Source organism: Sus scrofa, chromosome 6 (genome assembly GCF_054392235.1).
Source record: "Sus scrofa isolate SSC_HxYL_T2T_F1_AM1 chromosome 6, Sscrofa_HxYL_maternal_Yorkshire_Landrace_v2.0, whole genome shotgun sequence".
Taxonomy (NCBI): domain Eukaryota; kingdom Metazoa; phylum Chordata; class Mammalia; order Artiodactyla; family Suidae; genus Sus; species Sus scrofa.
This window is the reverse complement of record NC_139388.1, coordinates 78782402-78796962: the sequence shown is the minus strand read 5'-3', so window position 1 is coordinate 78796962 and position 14561 is coordinate 78782402. Positions and strand designations below refer to the sequence as shown.

The 14561-nt window shown below is 56.1% G+C and overlaps 1 protein-coding gene across 5 annotated transcripts in view; it reads right to left on the bottom strand.

Annotated features, from left to right (window-relative positions):
* Positions 1-14561, bottom strand: part of KAZN (kazrin, periplakin interacting protein) — a 1160468-nt gene that overhangs the window by 129900 nt on the left and 1016007 nt on the right. For 4 of the 5 annotated variants that reach the window (XM_084962915.1, XM_021097563.2, XM_084962916.1 and 1 more), the window contains one exon: positions 899-1090. In XM_084962915.1, coding sequence (XP_084819041.1) covers positions 899-1090 — 192 coding nt within the window. Of the gene's footprint in view, positions 1-898; positions 1091-5669; positions 5762-14561 lie in introns of those variants that run through there. The other variant, XM_005665022.4, reaches the window with a different exon arrangement.

Below are 14561 nucleotides of genomic sequence, written 5' to 3'. Positions count from 1 at the left end.
ATAAACCTGCTTTGGCTTCAGAAACAAAGTCTTGAGGGGGTATTTATCGTTCTGGTGAGTGGTAAGTGGAGAGGAGGCTGCCAAGTTTTACTGCCTCCCTTGCCCCCCGAGGATCAGAGACACTAAGAGGGGCTCAAGAGTTCAAGGGAAGCCCCTCAAAATATTTTCTCCCCGTGTTTCACGTTGGAGTTCTCTGGGCCCTGTTAGAGAATGACTTCCAAACTTTTTTTCTCAAATAACCATTTCAGACACAGAGTGTTGGCAGGTGGCTCTGGGAGAGGCGGGTATGACGGCCACCGGGACCCCAGGCCCACTCTAAGGAAAGCAGCGGGACAAGTGGGCCCCTGGTTTTCTCATCTCCTAAAGCTGCTTTCCCTCCCGAGGCCTCTCCCCTGCCACTGGCCCCCAGGGCTAGACATGGCACCGCTTGGAGGGGAGCCCCTCCAGGCCAAGCAATGTGAGACGAGCAGCCTCCCCGCCCCCGAGAGCCCACCAGAGTGAGCATGAGTGGCGTGGCCTCCAGCACATGCACACTGTCCTGTGGGGGGACGCACCACAGGACCCTGAGAGTTCTGGGAAGCGGCGACCCAGCTGTGGGGTCAGCATCCTGGTTCAGCAAAGCTAACTACCCGCCCTTTATGCCTCAGAGGAGGGCGCCCCGAAGCCAACCATGATGGAGAACGCGAGGCCGTCACACACCTCTGGACCCAACCCGGCAAGACGCAGGATTCCACCCGAAGAGGGAAGGGGCAGCCTGGGCTGGGGGCTGGGCACTGGGAGACTCCCGAGTCCATGTCACTCCCCTGCAGGGGCAGGACCCTGGTTCCCGGGGCCCTGGTAGCCCTGGCTCAGCCCCAGGCGAGGGAGGGGAGGGAGTTGTCCCCAATGTGTTACTCACCCTGCAATGCTTCTTTGGCTCTGGCCAGCTCCTGCTCCTTCTGGGCCAGCTGGACCCTGAGCTCGGTGGCCGAGAGGACCTCAGAGGACTTGCCGCCCTGCGACTCCTCCAGGTCCTTCATCAGCATTTCCTTCATCTGTCGGAGAAGGTGGACTTCCTCCTGGAGCCGGGACACTTCCTCCCGCAGGAGCGCTAGGGGAAAAGGGCATGCGGTTAGAGCAAGGGACTGGGGGGACGCTGGCTCACGCTCGCTCCCTTTTCTGGGGACAGTTCGAAGGTACTTTGTTTGTTTGGCTTTTCCTGATGCTCTGCATTCAGGGCCTTTCCTACTATTTGTAGGAAGAAGATCCCCAGACCATCTTATTGCAAGGAGCCCCCCACCCCCCGGGCCCCACCCACAGTCTGCAGAGCACGCCTGGTGGGGACCGCACCCCCATCCTGCCACACTCTCCAGGGCTCCATGGCTGCTGTGGCTGCACCCAGAGCACCCACTCCCTCAGCTGGAGGTCTCCCTCCCTGCAGACGGCAGGAACGAGAGTGAGAATGAAGGGTGGCAGGAGCCAGCCTCGTAACCACGAGCCAGCAGTGCGCTGAGTTACACCGTAGATGCTTTATCTCATTAAATCCTACTGAACCCTCCAGAAACAGATTTCATTCCCATTTCACAGAATAGGAAATCGAGATTCAGAAGGATGAAGAAACTCCATGAGGTCTTGAAGTGAACAAGGAGCAGAGGTGGGATCCGAACCCAGAGCTGGGCGACCCCAGGCACACTCAACAGAACAGGCAGTCAGGCCAGTGCAAACCCAGGCTGAGATGCTCCCCTCCCCTAAAGACGGTTAGCGGGGGCTCTGATGCGCACGGAGTGTCTGGCCCGGGCCCCATCGCCAAGCTCACACATCATACTCTCTCGTCCCCACCCTCCCACCACACGGGTCCCTGTGTCTGTGACATAACCTGCCAAGCTCTTTCCGGCCTCAGGGCCTTTGCCCTGCAGTGCCCTCCACCTGCAGTGCCCCTCCCTGTCCATGCCCCTCACTGGGACACAGCTTGTCTCAGGTGCCAAAGGAAGGGGAGGGGATCCTGGCCTGTGAAGGTCACGGGGGAGGGGGGCTTCGGCACAGCGTTCAAGGCACCGGATCTCCAGTCTGGTGCCCTCACTGACCAGGCATGGGGTCGGTGGCAGGTCCCTTACCCTCTGAGTCTCAAATGCCCATTCCATACAATGGGTCTAACCCTCTTGGGGCTGTGAGGCTCCAATGAGACACAGGAGGTGGCCGTCCTCACAGGGGACCTCGTCCATAGGATGTGCTCAATGTATACAGCAAGCGCTCAACACAGGTGAGACCACTGCTTCCCTAGTGCCTCGCCTCCTGGCCCCCGGCCAATCTCCTCACCAAAGCCCAAGGGCCTTGGAAACACAGAACGCGTCACCTCCCTCTCCCTGGCTGCCCGTCTGTAGTGCCCTCAGGCCACCTGGGGGGGGCTGCCAGCTCTAGAAAGTGCTAGTCTCAGGGCCTCAGGGCTACCGGAAAAGCATCCTTCCCTTCTTCACAGGTTCCTTCCTGCTGGGTGGTCTCAGCCCCAGGGTCCCCTCCAGAGCCCTCAAGTAGCCCCCACCTGTGGTCCCATTTGGAAAGCACTTCAGACAAGCCACAAAGGCCCCTCCTTCACGTGGGAGGCCCGCTTGTTACCGCTGGTGCACCCGGTCCTTCTGCACCATCTCAAGTGCCCTGAACACATGACAATGGAAAGACTGGGCACCGGCCTCAGGCCAGATGCCGTTGGGGGCACCGGGGACCCCTGGGTGAAAGTCACAGGCAGGTCCCGCTCCCAGACCCCACAGTGACCACGGGTTGAAGGACCCCAAACCCACACCCTGTGGTGGCAGGCTTCTGGCTGCTCTGACATGGACAGACCCAGGTGCAGGCTGGGCACAGTCCATGCCTCCGAGCAACACTGCCAAGTACAAAGTTTGCACCGGGGGCCCCTCCCAGGCCCTCATTTTGGATGAACATTTGCAGGCTGCCTGCATTGCAGGCCTGGTGCAGGGTGTCCAGAGAGAAGGGAACACCCTGGGTCTCAAGAAGTGTCCAGTGAGGAGAGGCAGCACACACGAGCAGGCACAACACAAAACAGGAGCTGCATCTGCTTGGGGTGCAAGGACATTTGGAACAGGCCTTAGAAGGTGGCGGGGCAGCGAGCAGAGAGAATAGCATGAGCAAAGGCAAGGAGGCTGGAAAGCCAGAGTCTCTGGGTGACCCATGAACAGTGCATGGTGATGAAGAGCAGAAGGAAGCCTGGAGAGATATGACAGGGTCAGATTATAAAAGGTCTTAACCCCCACCATCCCTTTGCACCCCCAGCCCTGGCTCATCCCCTCTGGTAGTACTCGAGACTAGAATTTTCATTCTCGCTCCCTGCCATAGACTGAATGTTTGTGTCCCCACAAAACTGTTATGATGAAACCTAATCCCTCATGTGAAGGTGATTCTGGAAGTGGTACCTCTGGGAGGTGATTAGGTCACGAGGGTGAAGCCATCATAAATGGGATTAGTGCCCTTTTATGAGAGACCCTGGAGAGCTCTCTAGCACCTTCCACCATGCGAAGAAGACACAGCAAAATGCTGTCTATGAATCAGAAGAGGGTTCTCACCAGACACTGAATCTTCCTGTACCTGATCTTGAACATCCAGCATCCAGATTTGTGAGAAATAAATTTCTGTTGTGTATAAGCCACCCAATTTTTTTTCTTCTTCTTTTTTTTTTTTTTTTTCTTTTTAGGGCTTCACCTGCAGCATATATAAGTTCCCAGACTAGGGGTCGAATTGGAGTTACAGCTGCCAGCCTACACCACAGCCACAGCAACCCAGGATCTGAGTTGCATCTGCGACCTACACCATGGCTCATGGTAATGCCGGATCCATAACCCACTGAGCGAGGCCAGGGATCAAACCTGCATCCTCATGGACACTAGTCAGATGTTCCTGCTGCACCACAACGGGAACTCCCAAGATACCCAGTATTTTTGTTATGGCAACACAAACAGACTAGTACCCTCTCCTCCATCAATTCTCCTCACTCACTCATCCTGCAGGGCCTGTTATCACTCAACTGTCACCAAACATCTACTTCACAGCCAGGTATGAGTGACTGCTATTTAGGCAAACGGAAGACAGGGCTGTTTTCATTTGACTTTAGGGGTGTGTCTTCTGGGCTTCCTCAAACTGCCCCGAGGAAGCTACTGAGGTTGTTTACTATTTATGCAGATGACAGAGGATTCCAAAAGACCTGGCTTGGAATCCAGGCCTGGCTAGGGCCTTGCTATAACCCTGAGCAAGCCCCTTCATTTGCCATGGACACTGCTTGGGGACAATGTCCCCCATTTAGGGTTGCCCGATGCAGCAAAACATAGGGAAGCAACAAACCAAAAAAGCCCCGATGCACAGTTTACTTTGAATTTCAGACAAATAACCAATAATTTTTAGTATAAGTGTGTCCTAAATATTGCATGGGACGTACTTATGCTCAAAATGTATTCATTGTTTATCTGAAATTCAGATGAAACTGGGTGTGCTGTTTTATCCAGCGACACAACTTCCATGGCAATGAACTGGGGCCACTGTAGGCTGTGCTTCACCACCTCGCAGGAGGAAGGAGGTGAAAGCAGAGCACAGCCTGGCTCAGCCTTCTCTGCCCTCTGCACTTGGATGAGGGGCACCTCTCTGGAGCCAACAGTGGCCAAGGCTCACCTGGCTAACCTATACCTGACAACTAGGCCCCGCCCCCCGAGTCAGGCCCTGAACAAGAGGAGGGCGGGACACCAGGTGCGGCACCTGCAGGAGCCAAGGCTCAGGAGGCCAGGCTGGAAAAACAGCTCCACAGAGAGAGAGGTTTGTCCGAACTTCCGAACTGCACCTGCCCTGGCTGGACGAGAGCACAGCCCGGAGGCTTCCATGGGCAGAGATGGCTGATGGCCTTGGACTGCCGCCACAGAGAACCTCACAAGATTTGAAGCTCACTGGCCGGACCATTCACAGGCACTTCCTCTCCCTGGGCCTCAGGGGCCTCACCTGTGAAAGGGGATGATGGGAAGGAGACGCACGTGGGATACACTGAAAGACGCTGAGCCTGATGAGCGCTATGTGTGCCCGAAACCCCCCTTCCCTGCGCGCTGAGGGGAGCAACCACATTCCCTAGAAGCAACGAAGAAGCCGGCGTTAGAATACGTGGGTTTCTGCTACAGAGGGATTGCTACCTCACCGTGAGCCCTCGGGCGAGTCACTGGCCTTCTCTGGGCCTTTGTAATAGTGATGCCCATGGAGGGAGGCAAGCCCTCTTCATGAATCCAATGAATGCTCCCGACGGTGCATTTCTCCTCTTGGGGGGACAGGACGGGGGGGGGGGGGGGGGGGAGTCCCAGCTCTGGTCCACAGCTGCATTGCTCAGTGAGGCGGTCACCAGGCACACGTGGCTACTTAAGTATAAATTAGTCACAATGAACAATTCAGCTCCTCAGGGGCACCGGACACATGTCAGCGCAGAGAGACCAGCCCGTCGGGGCACAGAGCTCCAGCTCGGGCTGGGCAAGGGGCACCAGGTGGGGAAGGGGGTAAAGCGGTGTGTGTGAAGCCCCTGGACCAGTGCAGAGGAACCGACAGGAGGGAGCCTTGGGCCAAAGGCAGGGGAGCTGCTGGGGAAGGAGCCCCGTTCCTGGAGAAACCGTGCTGGCCCTGGCCCAGGATACAAAAAAGAAAGATGGACTGTGTACCTTTCTGCCGACGCTGGGCAACCGCGGGGCCCTCGGACCTCAGGGCAGAGGGTGGCGAAAGGGCCTGGTGCCAAAGAAGCCACAGACTCATCAGAGCCCTCAGCCCGGAAGCCGGAAGTAAGTGTTGCCCGGGAGACAGCCCGCCCCGGGGGGAAGCGGCCAATTACCAAGGATGCAGCCCCTTCCCGGCAGGCAGGCCACACAAGGAAAGCCTCCAGGGGCCTCTTCCCCAGGGCAAGGGGTGTGGCATGCTACTCAGGTGGCAAAGGGAGCTGGGGAGACCCTTTCCTAGCACATCTCCTTTTGTTTGCCAGAGCAGCACGTGCCCCCCATTTAAAAAATGCCCTTTTCTGGCCTCCCTTGCAGCTAAAATTGTCTTTGTGACCCAGTTCTGGCTGAAGAGTTGTAGGAAAAAGTCCCTGAGGAGGACTGCCCTTTAAGAAAAAAAAAAATTCTTTGGAGTTCTCACTGTGGCTCAGCAGTTAAGAACACGACATAGTGTCCGTGAGAACAAAGGTTCGATCCTGCTCAGTGGGTTAAGGATCTGGTGTTGCTGTGGCTGTGGCATAGGCCAGCAGCTGCAGCTCCGATTCAACTGCTAGCCCCGGAACTTCCATATGCCACACCTGTGGCCTTAAAAAGGAAGAAAAAAAAAAAACTTTGCCTCCTCCCTCCGCACCTTCTTGTCTGGAAAGTGGACTTGCAGTTAGAGCTGCAGCAGCCACATTGTAACAAGGAGGCAACATGCACAGGGGATGAGAAACCTGCCAAGGGGAGAGAGGAGAGCCTGGAGCCTGGCTAGCACAGCTAGCCATGCACCTGGAGCAGCACCAGCTGGGCAGGGCTGCCTGGCACACACAAGGCTTTGATTTCCCTGCTGACCTCCCAGCTCACCAGGGCAAAGCACCTCAGCAGATATTACAGACTGAGAATTCAGAGGGTGCTAAGGGCCAGCACCTTCTCTGTGCGTCTGTCCTGGGGCTGGCTCAGCTGTGGAATCCAGGGAGCGGGAAGAGGAGGAGGTGGGGACAGAGGAGGAATCCGCATAGAAGGGAGATGACAACTCCTGGCCCGGGAGGAGCCCCAGTTTGTGACGAACCCTTTCCCGGCTTAATTTTCATGAGTTCACAGCATTGGGCTGGGAAAGGAAGAAACTTGCCAGGACTGTGGAGCAACATCCAAGAACATGAACAGGACATGGGGGACCAAAGGGCCTCTGACGTCTCTCAGTGACTTGCAGGTTTGGAAGTCCAGCTTTCTCAAGCCAAAGGTCCACACAGCAATAATATTATAACTGCTGTTTAGCACAATAATGACTCCTTTCCTAACCCTTCTCTCTCTCCCGCTCTCTTTTTTTTTGTTGTTGTTGCTTTTTTAGGGTCGAATCCAAGGCATATGGAAGTTCCAAGGCTAGGGGTCAAATCAGAAGTACAGCTGCTGGCCTACACCACAGCCATAGCCACAGCCACGCAAGGTCCGAGTCGTGTCTGCAACCTACACCACCGTGCACAGCAACTCTGGATCCTTATCCCACTGAGCAAGGCCAAGGATCGAACCTGCATCCTCATGGATGCTAGTTGGGTTCGTTAACCACTGAGCCACGAAGGGAACCCCCTGCTAACCCTTCTTGAGCACATGGTATGGGCTCAGGGCTCTGTCGTGAGTACTTTACACAGCTTAACTAGTTTAATCTTCACAATAACCCCATGAAGCAGGCCCTGTTATCATCGCCCCCTTTAACGGCTCAGCAAGTTGAGGCACAGGATTTAGGCAACTTGACTAAGGTCATGCAGTAACAGGCAGAGCCAGGGTTTGAAGCGAACAGTCTAGCTCTAGCACCCACCCAGAGTCCTCACTCTGGCACTGTACTATCCCCTAGGAGGAACGGGCAACAAAGCCCATGGGTGACACGACGGGCACCCAGGGCTGCAGCAGGCTCACACTGGTGGATGGCATTAGAGGCAGGTGTGCCCCCACCCCAGCAGGTAGGAGCTTGCTCTTGTTCCCCAAGAACTGGGGAAGTGGAGCTGGGTCACAGTGAGCTGCCTCCTCCGTGCACAGCCCTCCTGGCCCTCTTCAGGGAAACTGTCCCCATGAAGCTCCTAGAGAAGGATGTGGCCACAGAGCCAGCTGTCAGGAGGGCAGGGGCTCTGATTTGCTCACACAAGACACCCAGCACCAGCTCCGTGCTGGGCTCTTGGCAGGCACACAAGGATAGCGCTGAGCAGGGGGCAAGGCAGAGGTGGGCCAGGCAGGCCTGGGTCAGCCAGCTGGGGCTCCATCCTGGCACCCCCTGCTTCTTAGCAATTGGACCTTTGGACAAGTGACCTCTGAGTGTATCTGAACATGGAGCCATGACCGGTCTCCCAGGCCTGTGGTAAACATTAAACAAAGCAAGCATCTAAGTGGAGACATTCTGGAAGGTTCAAAATGGGGGTCATATGGAGCTTGTCAAGATCATCATCGCAGAAAAGGGCAAACCTCCCCGATGTTCAAGGAAAGGCCTTGACCTCAATAACCGCAGAGCCCTATCTCACGGGCCTCCCAACCTGGGAGGGCTGGATTAAATGGCAGAGAGGGCTGAGTTACCCAGTCGGCAGGGTCAGGGCACGAGGAAGAGCACGGGGGCTCTGAGCAGAGGCCAGGGAGTCCAGGCGGGAGTGACAGTCCTGGCTGCCCGTTGTGGGTGGACCCCTTGATAAACAGCCAAGCATACATCTGTCAAAACTCATCGAACTCAAACTGCACCCGTAAGACCTGTGCCTTTTTGCCATATGTAAATTATACCTTAAGGAAAAAAAAAACAAAAAAACAAAAAACCCTAAAGACAGCAGTCTCAGTTCAGATTTTCCACTGAAAACTCATTTTATAGTGACTCCCGCCCCCACAAATCCAGGTAGAGCCCACCGGCCCCAACCCACCAGCAGGCCTCCGTGGAAGGGGAGCCCACGTACAACCCAGACTCTGTTGACGACCTCTGTTGACTTGAGCTACACCCGCCTGGGGTGGGGAGACATCAGATGCCCAGAGAACCATGCCCTGCTGACCCTGGCCAGATGGAGGTCGTGCTGCATGGAGGTCACACCAGCTAACACGATGCTCAGCTTATCCACACCATGACGCTTTTCTGGTCCAAACGCCCCCTCTGGTAGGGTTAGGCTGACGGTGCTGCCATTTCCTGAGCCCCAACTGTATGTGGGATGCCACCCTCTGGATTACAGGCTGCATCTCACTGGATCCTCACGGCGCCCATGCAGGGCTGTGGTGCTCCCTTGTAGGGGACCCAGGGGGGAGTAGGACTGAGCCCAGGTCAAGTGCGGGTGCTGAGGCTGCCCACCATTAACTGGTTCAGCAGCACCCGGTAGGCGGTGAGCACTCAAAAGCCACCACTGCTGCCAGGACTGCCATTACTGTTACCACTGCCAAATCTGGTCTCAGTACGTTAGAATGATGCTTGTTCTAAAAATGAGGAATCAGAGTATTCTCAGAGGGTTAAATGTTAAGATTGACGTACCATCATATCACCATGAGATGGGCTCCTAGGGCCCAAGACTAAGCGGTAACAGGACCGGATGTATTTGATTCCCAAGAAGCTGGTAGCTGGTGGTGGAGGGGAATCCTGAAATGGCAGAGTCAGAGAGGGGGTCGCTGGCAGAGCCCACCACCCGGGCAGAGCAGGTGGGGGTCTTCACCAACGGCCTAAGGGCATCCCCTCTGTTCTGCCTTACTGCAGGGGTGGCACCTGGTGAGAAACAGGTTAGCTGCATTCCTCCTTTCCCTCTGTTCTCTCTCTCTCTCTCTTTTTTTTTTTTTTTTTTGCATTTTAGGGCCACACCCACAGCATATGGAGGTTCTCAGGCTAGGGGTCGAATCAGAGTTACAGCTGCTGGCCTACACCACAGCCACAGCAAGGCTGGATCTGAGCTGCATCTGCAACCTACACCACAGCTCACGGCAACACGGGATCCTTAACCTACTGAGCGAGGCCAGGGATCGAACCCGCATTTTCATGGATCCTAGTCGGGTTCGTTAACCTGCTGAGCCATGAAGGGAACCCCCCTCTGTTCTTGAATTCATCCGCATTGTCAGAATGATAATAGTAACATTTTTGAGCTGCTCATGCAATCTAGAACAGTTCCAAATCTTTATACCATTAACTCTCAATCCCCTACCTGAGGGGATGCACCCATTTTACAGAAGAAACTGAGGCACAGAGAGGATGTGGTCAAAACCAGGTAGTCTCTGGTCGCCACTGAGTTACAGTCTGTGCCTTCTCCTGCAGGTACGGCTGCTGGACGGCAAGCTGCCCCCAGAGGCAGGCAGAGCCTCGTGTTCCCCCTGGGGGACCCGCAACTGTGAGGGAGCCCTCATGCCCACCTGGACAATACCACTGCCTGCATCCTTTCCCAAGCCCGGGAGGCCTGAGGTCGCAAAAGCTCCTGGCCAAGCTGACTCAACATCCCAGCGGGGCGGGGAGTCCTGGATTCGGACAACCTGGGCCAGCAGGGGCAGCAGCAATGGCCCCTGGGCTCTCGACTCAGCCCCAAAGGGTCCTCAGAGCTCCGGGAATGACTGGAGTGCCACAGGGCCATTCAGCCAGGTTGGTCTGGAAGGCAACGGGTGGCCTGTGGAGAGGGACACCTGGGAGCCGCAGCCTGGCCCAAGCAGCCTCGGGCGCAGGCCTCCGATGGCCACACTGGGCAGCGGGGTAGGGGCTGAAAACGGCCCCGTTGAAGTACCTCTGCTCAGCACATGGACTCTCCTGTCCCTCCCCCAGTTGCCCTTGCACGTGGAGACAGACCCGCTGGGCCTGGAGCTGGGCCAGCAGCAGGCCGACAAGAGCTGGGACTATGGTTTGCTAGAAACTTCCGTGTTCCCTGGGGCTGTCATATGACACTGACACTTCCAGCTTTGGGGCTGACAGGACACAATACAGCACTCACCAAATACAAGCAGATGCTCAAAAAACCCCCAGTCACCCCTTATAGGATTAACCCCAAGGCCTCTCCAGGGCCTGGGAGAGGCGCCGGTAAGCGTGGGGGTGGGCATGGCAGGTACCAGGTGATGCGCTCTTTGCCTTTTTCTCATATTTCATAGCAATTGTTTTTTTTCTTGCAGGTGCTGTTGGATCTGTTTTCCCTGCCGAGCTGCTCCAGTGCAGCTGCGGCCCATAAACACACCTTGCAGCCAGATCCGCCTGGGGCCCCCAACTGCCAGGCTAATCCCCGGCCACAATCTTGGGGGCCACACCTCCCACGGAGGGCTGCGTGCACCCAGCTCCACACCCCGATTCTCTCTTGGTGGGGGGAGCGGTCTGCCTCCTTTCCTCACCTCTCACCCAGCCAACAGGCGTGTCCCAGGCATCAGCCCTGGCAGAGTGATGGTCACAGGTTCAAAAGCAGAGGTGCCCAGGGAAGTGAAGGAATTACAAACGTCCCGCCTGCGGCTCCCTAGTTTCCAGGCAGGACCAAACCTGAGGATTGGTGCTGCGGAATGGGGTCCCTGTGGGCTGCTGGGCCTGATTCCCAGAATGTGCCTGTTTGTCACCTGAGGTCCTCGCTTCCTGTGCTCCACAAGCCTAGAAAGAACTGCCTCTGGCACCCTTTCTGGGACCATGGCTTGATGCTGCCACATGCTGACAGCCAAGAAGAACCCCTTGGGGGTCTCCACCAGTTCACTCAGCAGGTGATTCTAGCTCTAGAAGGGCTGTGAGCCCCTAGACACAGCATCGGTCTGGGGTGGAAAGGCAAGCACTCTCCTGTCACCTTGGCAGCCAAGTCCCTAGGGGGCTGCAGCAGCAGTGACTGCTTGGTCCCAACGCCCGGTGCCCAGGCCTCCCTGGTGGCCTATCTGTTTGCTGGGCAGGAGGGATGGCAGAGGGACGGACTGGCCTCGCCTCAGGGCCTGGCCAGCTGCCTCCTCCAGCCTTCACTGAACACAATTTCTGTTGGGACTTAGAAACAGTGAGCTGGGGCCCATTCACTGTGCCACGTGGGCTGACAGTGGCTGTCCCAGGACAACCTTCTCTCTCTTTTTTTTTTTTTTTTTTTGCTTTTTAAAGCCACACCCACAGCATATGGAGATTCTCAGGCTAGGGGTCGAATCAGAGCTACAGCTGCCAGTCTATGCCACAGCCATGGCAATGCGGGATCCCTAACCCACTGAGTGAGGCCAGGGATCGAACCCGCAACCTCACGATTCCTAGTTGGATCCATTTCCACTGAGCCACGACAGGAACTCCCAGGACACCTTCTTGAGGAAATGTTTATTTTTTAGGGCCGCCCCCATAGCAAATGGAAGTTCCCGGGCTAGGGGTCGAATGGGAGGTGCAGCTACCAGTCTACACCACAGCTACATACAGCAATGCCAGATTTGAGCCGTATCTGGGACCTACACCACTGCTCATGGCAACAGCAGATTAACTCACTGAGTGAGGCCAGGGGTGGAACCCACATCCTCACGGATGCTATGTCAGGTTCTTAACCCTCAGAGGCACGACAGGACTTACCAAGTTGAGCCTTAAAGCCATCACTGGCCACTGTGACTGGTTCAGGAGGAGGTAAGAACATAACCCAAGTCAGTTCAAGCAGAGTCAGTGTCTGGACCAGGAGCCGCTCTCTTTAATGATGGATGTGAGGATGGAGCCTGGAGGTACTGCCACCAAAAAGGGAGCACCAATAAGACAAAGACTGCATTCAGATATTAGCCACATGCTGGATCACACCACACCTGAAGCCAAGATCTACTCCTGAACTTAGATGAGCCAATACATTCTTGAGCCAGTTTGAACTGCATTTTCTACCCCTTGCAACTATAAAAGCAGCCTGATAAACTACTGTCAGGGACTATTTTCTGGGTGCCCAGCATCCCCACAAACTTGAAGACCACCTGCTTTGTGCTAAGTGCTCTAAGCTCTAGCACTCTCCTTCAGAAGCCGGAGGAGCAAAATGGACAATGGAATTTACCTCCACAAAACCAGTCGGTACCTACCCCCAAGTGTACTTTAATTCTAGCTCCTCTTCGACTGCAGTGACCAGTCCCCCGAAAGGCTTTCAAATTCTGCCTCATGGCTATTTTCACACTTTTCCTGCCCACATCAGCCTTCTTCCTCTTTGCCCCCCTGGAGGGGTCTGTGGGCACTAACACTGTAGCTTTCCTTGGCCTGAGGGCTCCAGGTCCCGTTGGGGTGTTGACTACATGCCTAGCACTGAGCTCAGACCACCGAATTCTCTCGCCAAGCCTCTGAAAGCAGTGCTGGCATTCTCTCCACTTTGCACATGCAAAGGGAGATGGAGAGATGGAGCCCAGGACAGGTGGACCGCCTTGGTCAAGGTCACAGAGCTGGTCCAGGTGGTCCCGTGGATCCCAACTCAGAAGTCTGACTGCAAAGCTCAGGTTCTTAACTGGACTAGGCTCCCAGCCCTAAACACCCCACGGTACATATTTCTCAAGCTAAACGCCAAGACAAAAGTGGGGCAGACCTGGAATTGGGCCCTTCTCTGAACTTTGGTAAAAACGGCTGGGTCCCCCGCAGCCTTAGGTCTCTCTACAAGCGTCTCTCCTCACCTGGCTCCTAGAAGAATGGATTCAGGAGAGGGAGAGGGACCACCGGGTGGCACCGCCTGCTTCCCTCTCAGCTCTCCTTCCTCTTCTCCACCCTCCAGGGGGAAAAGTTACCAAAATGCAAAGAGAGAAAAGAAAGGAGAAGTCTTGGCACTGGTTGCACCCCCCGACTCATGACATGGCCCATCCACGCAGCAAGCTCAAAGCTCACTGCCAACTGGGAGGAATCAACTTGACCGTGGCCTTGCCACTGCAGGGGAGAGCCCAGCCCTTGCTTCTTTTCCACCCGCGTCTGAGTCAGCAGCAAAACACCTGCATCTCGGTTTCCTTCTCCACCCATTACCAGAATGCAGAGCAGACAGACGCTGCCTGTCCCACTTGTCAAGGAGCGAGTTCGCCCGGGTCTGGCTCCCGGCGGGAGAGCGGCCTTCCGAAGAAGCCTGGGGGAAGAAAGACATATACATCCCCATTTTACAGACAGCCGAACTGAGGCCCAGAGGTAGGTGTCTGGAATCCATAGCCTTGACTCTTAGGCCACTGGCTACGACGACCTGGAGCAAACTGGAAACGTGCTTTGGCCAGAATGTCCTGCTCCGTCCGTCTTTCTTAGACATCAATCCACTCAGGGGTTAAATGCACCGACGCATGTACAGCAGGCCGAAGGCCCCCGCAGATGCAAACAATTACATGGGGAAGGGAAGGGGGCGAACAGGGCCCAGCTGGCCCAGCACACTGGGCCGTAAGAGTCGCCGGCACACAAGGGCGGCGCGTCTGAAATTCCCACATCTTCAGATCTGTTATCTCAAACAGATCCAGGCGTTCCGAAGAATTTAAACCAAGTCCAGGCTGCGGCCCAGACAAACAGCAAACACGGAGGACGGAGTGTTCCAAATGTGGCTTCGGAAGGCCAGCTAAGAATGGGCGTGTCCTGCTGCGGCAGGACCTCGCTGTCTCTCAACTTCCTCATCTGTAAAATGGCAACAGGGATGGGTCAGGGCAGCGGTTCTGGAACCGGCTGCCTGGAGCAACCCCTGGCTCTGTCCTTTGGTGGCCATTGGACCCCAGCAGGTCACCTCTGTGTTTATGGCAGGAATGCAGGTAACAACAGTACCTGTCACCCAGGGCTGCTCTGGGAGCCGGTGAGGAACAGACACAAAGCTCCCAGAAGGGCCCGGCACCGAGCGTGCCCTCGGCCAACGATGGCAGCCACTCCCGATGGCGTCAAGGGGATGCCTGGCACCCCCCACCCGGGGGGGGGGGAGCGATGGGAAAGGCAGAGGGCGTCTTGGGCCCACGTGGTGGGAGATGCCCGAGGCCACGAAGGCTGCA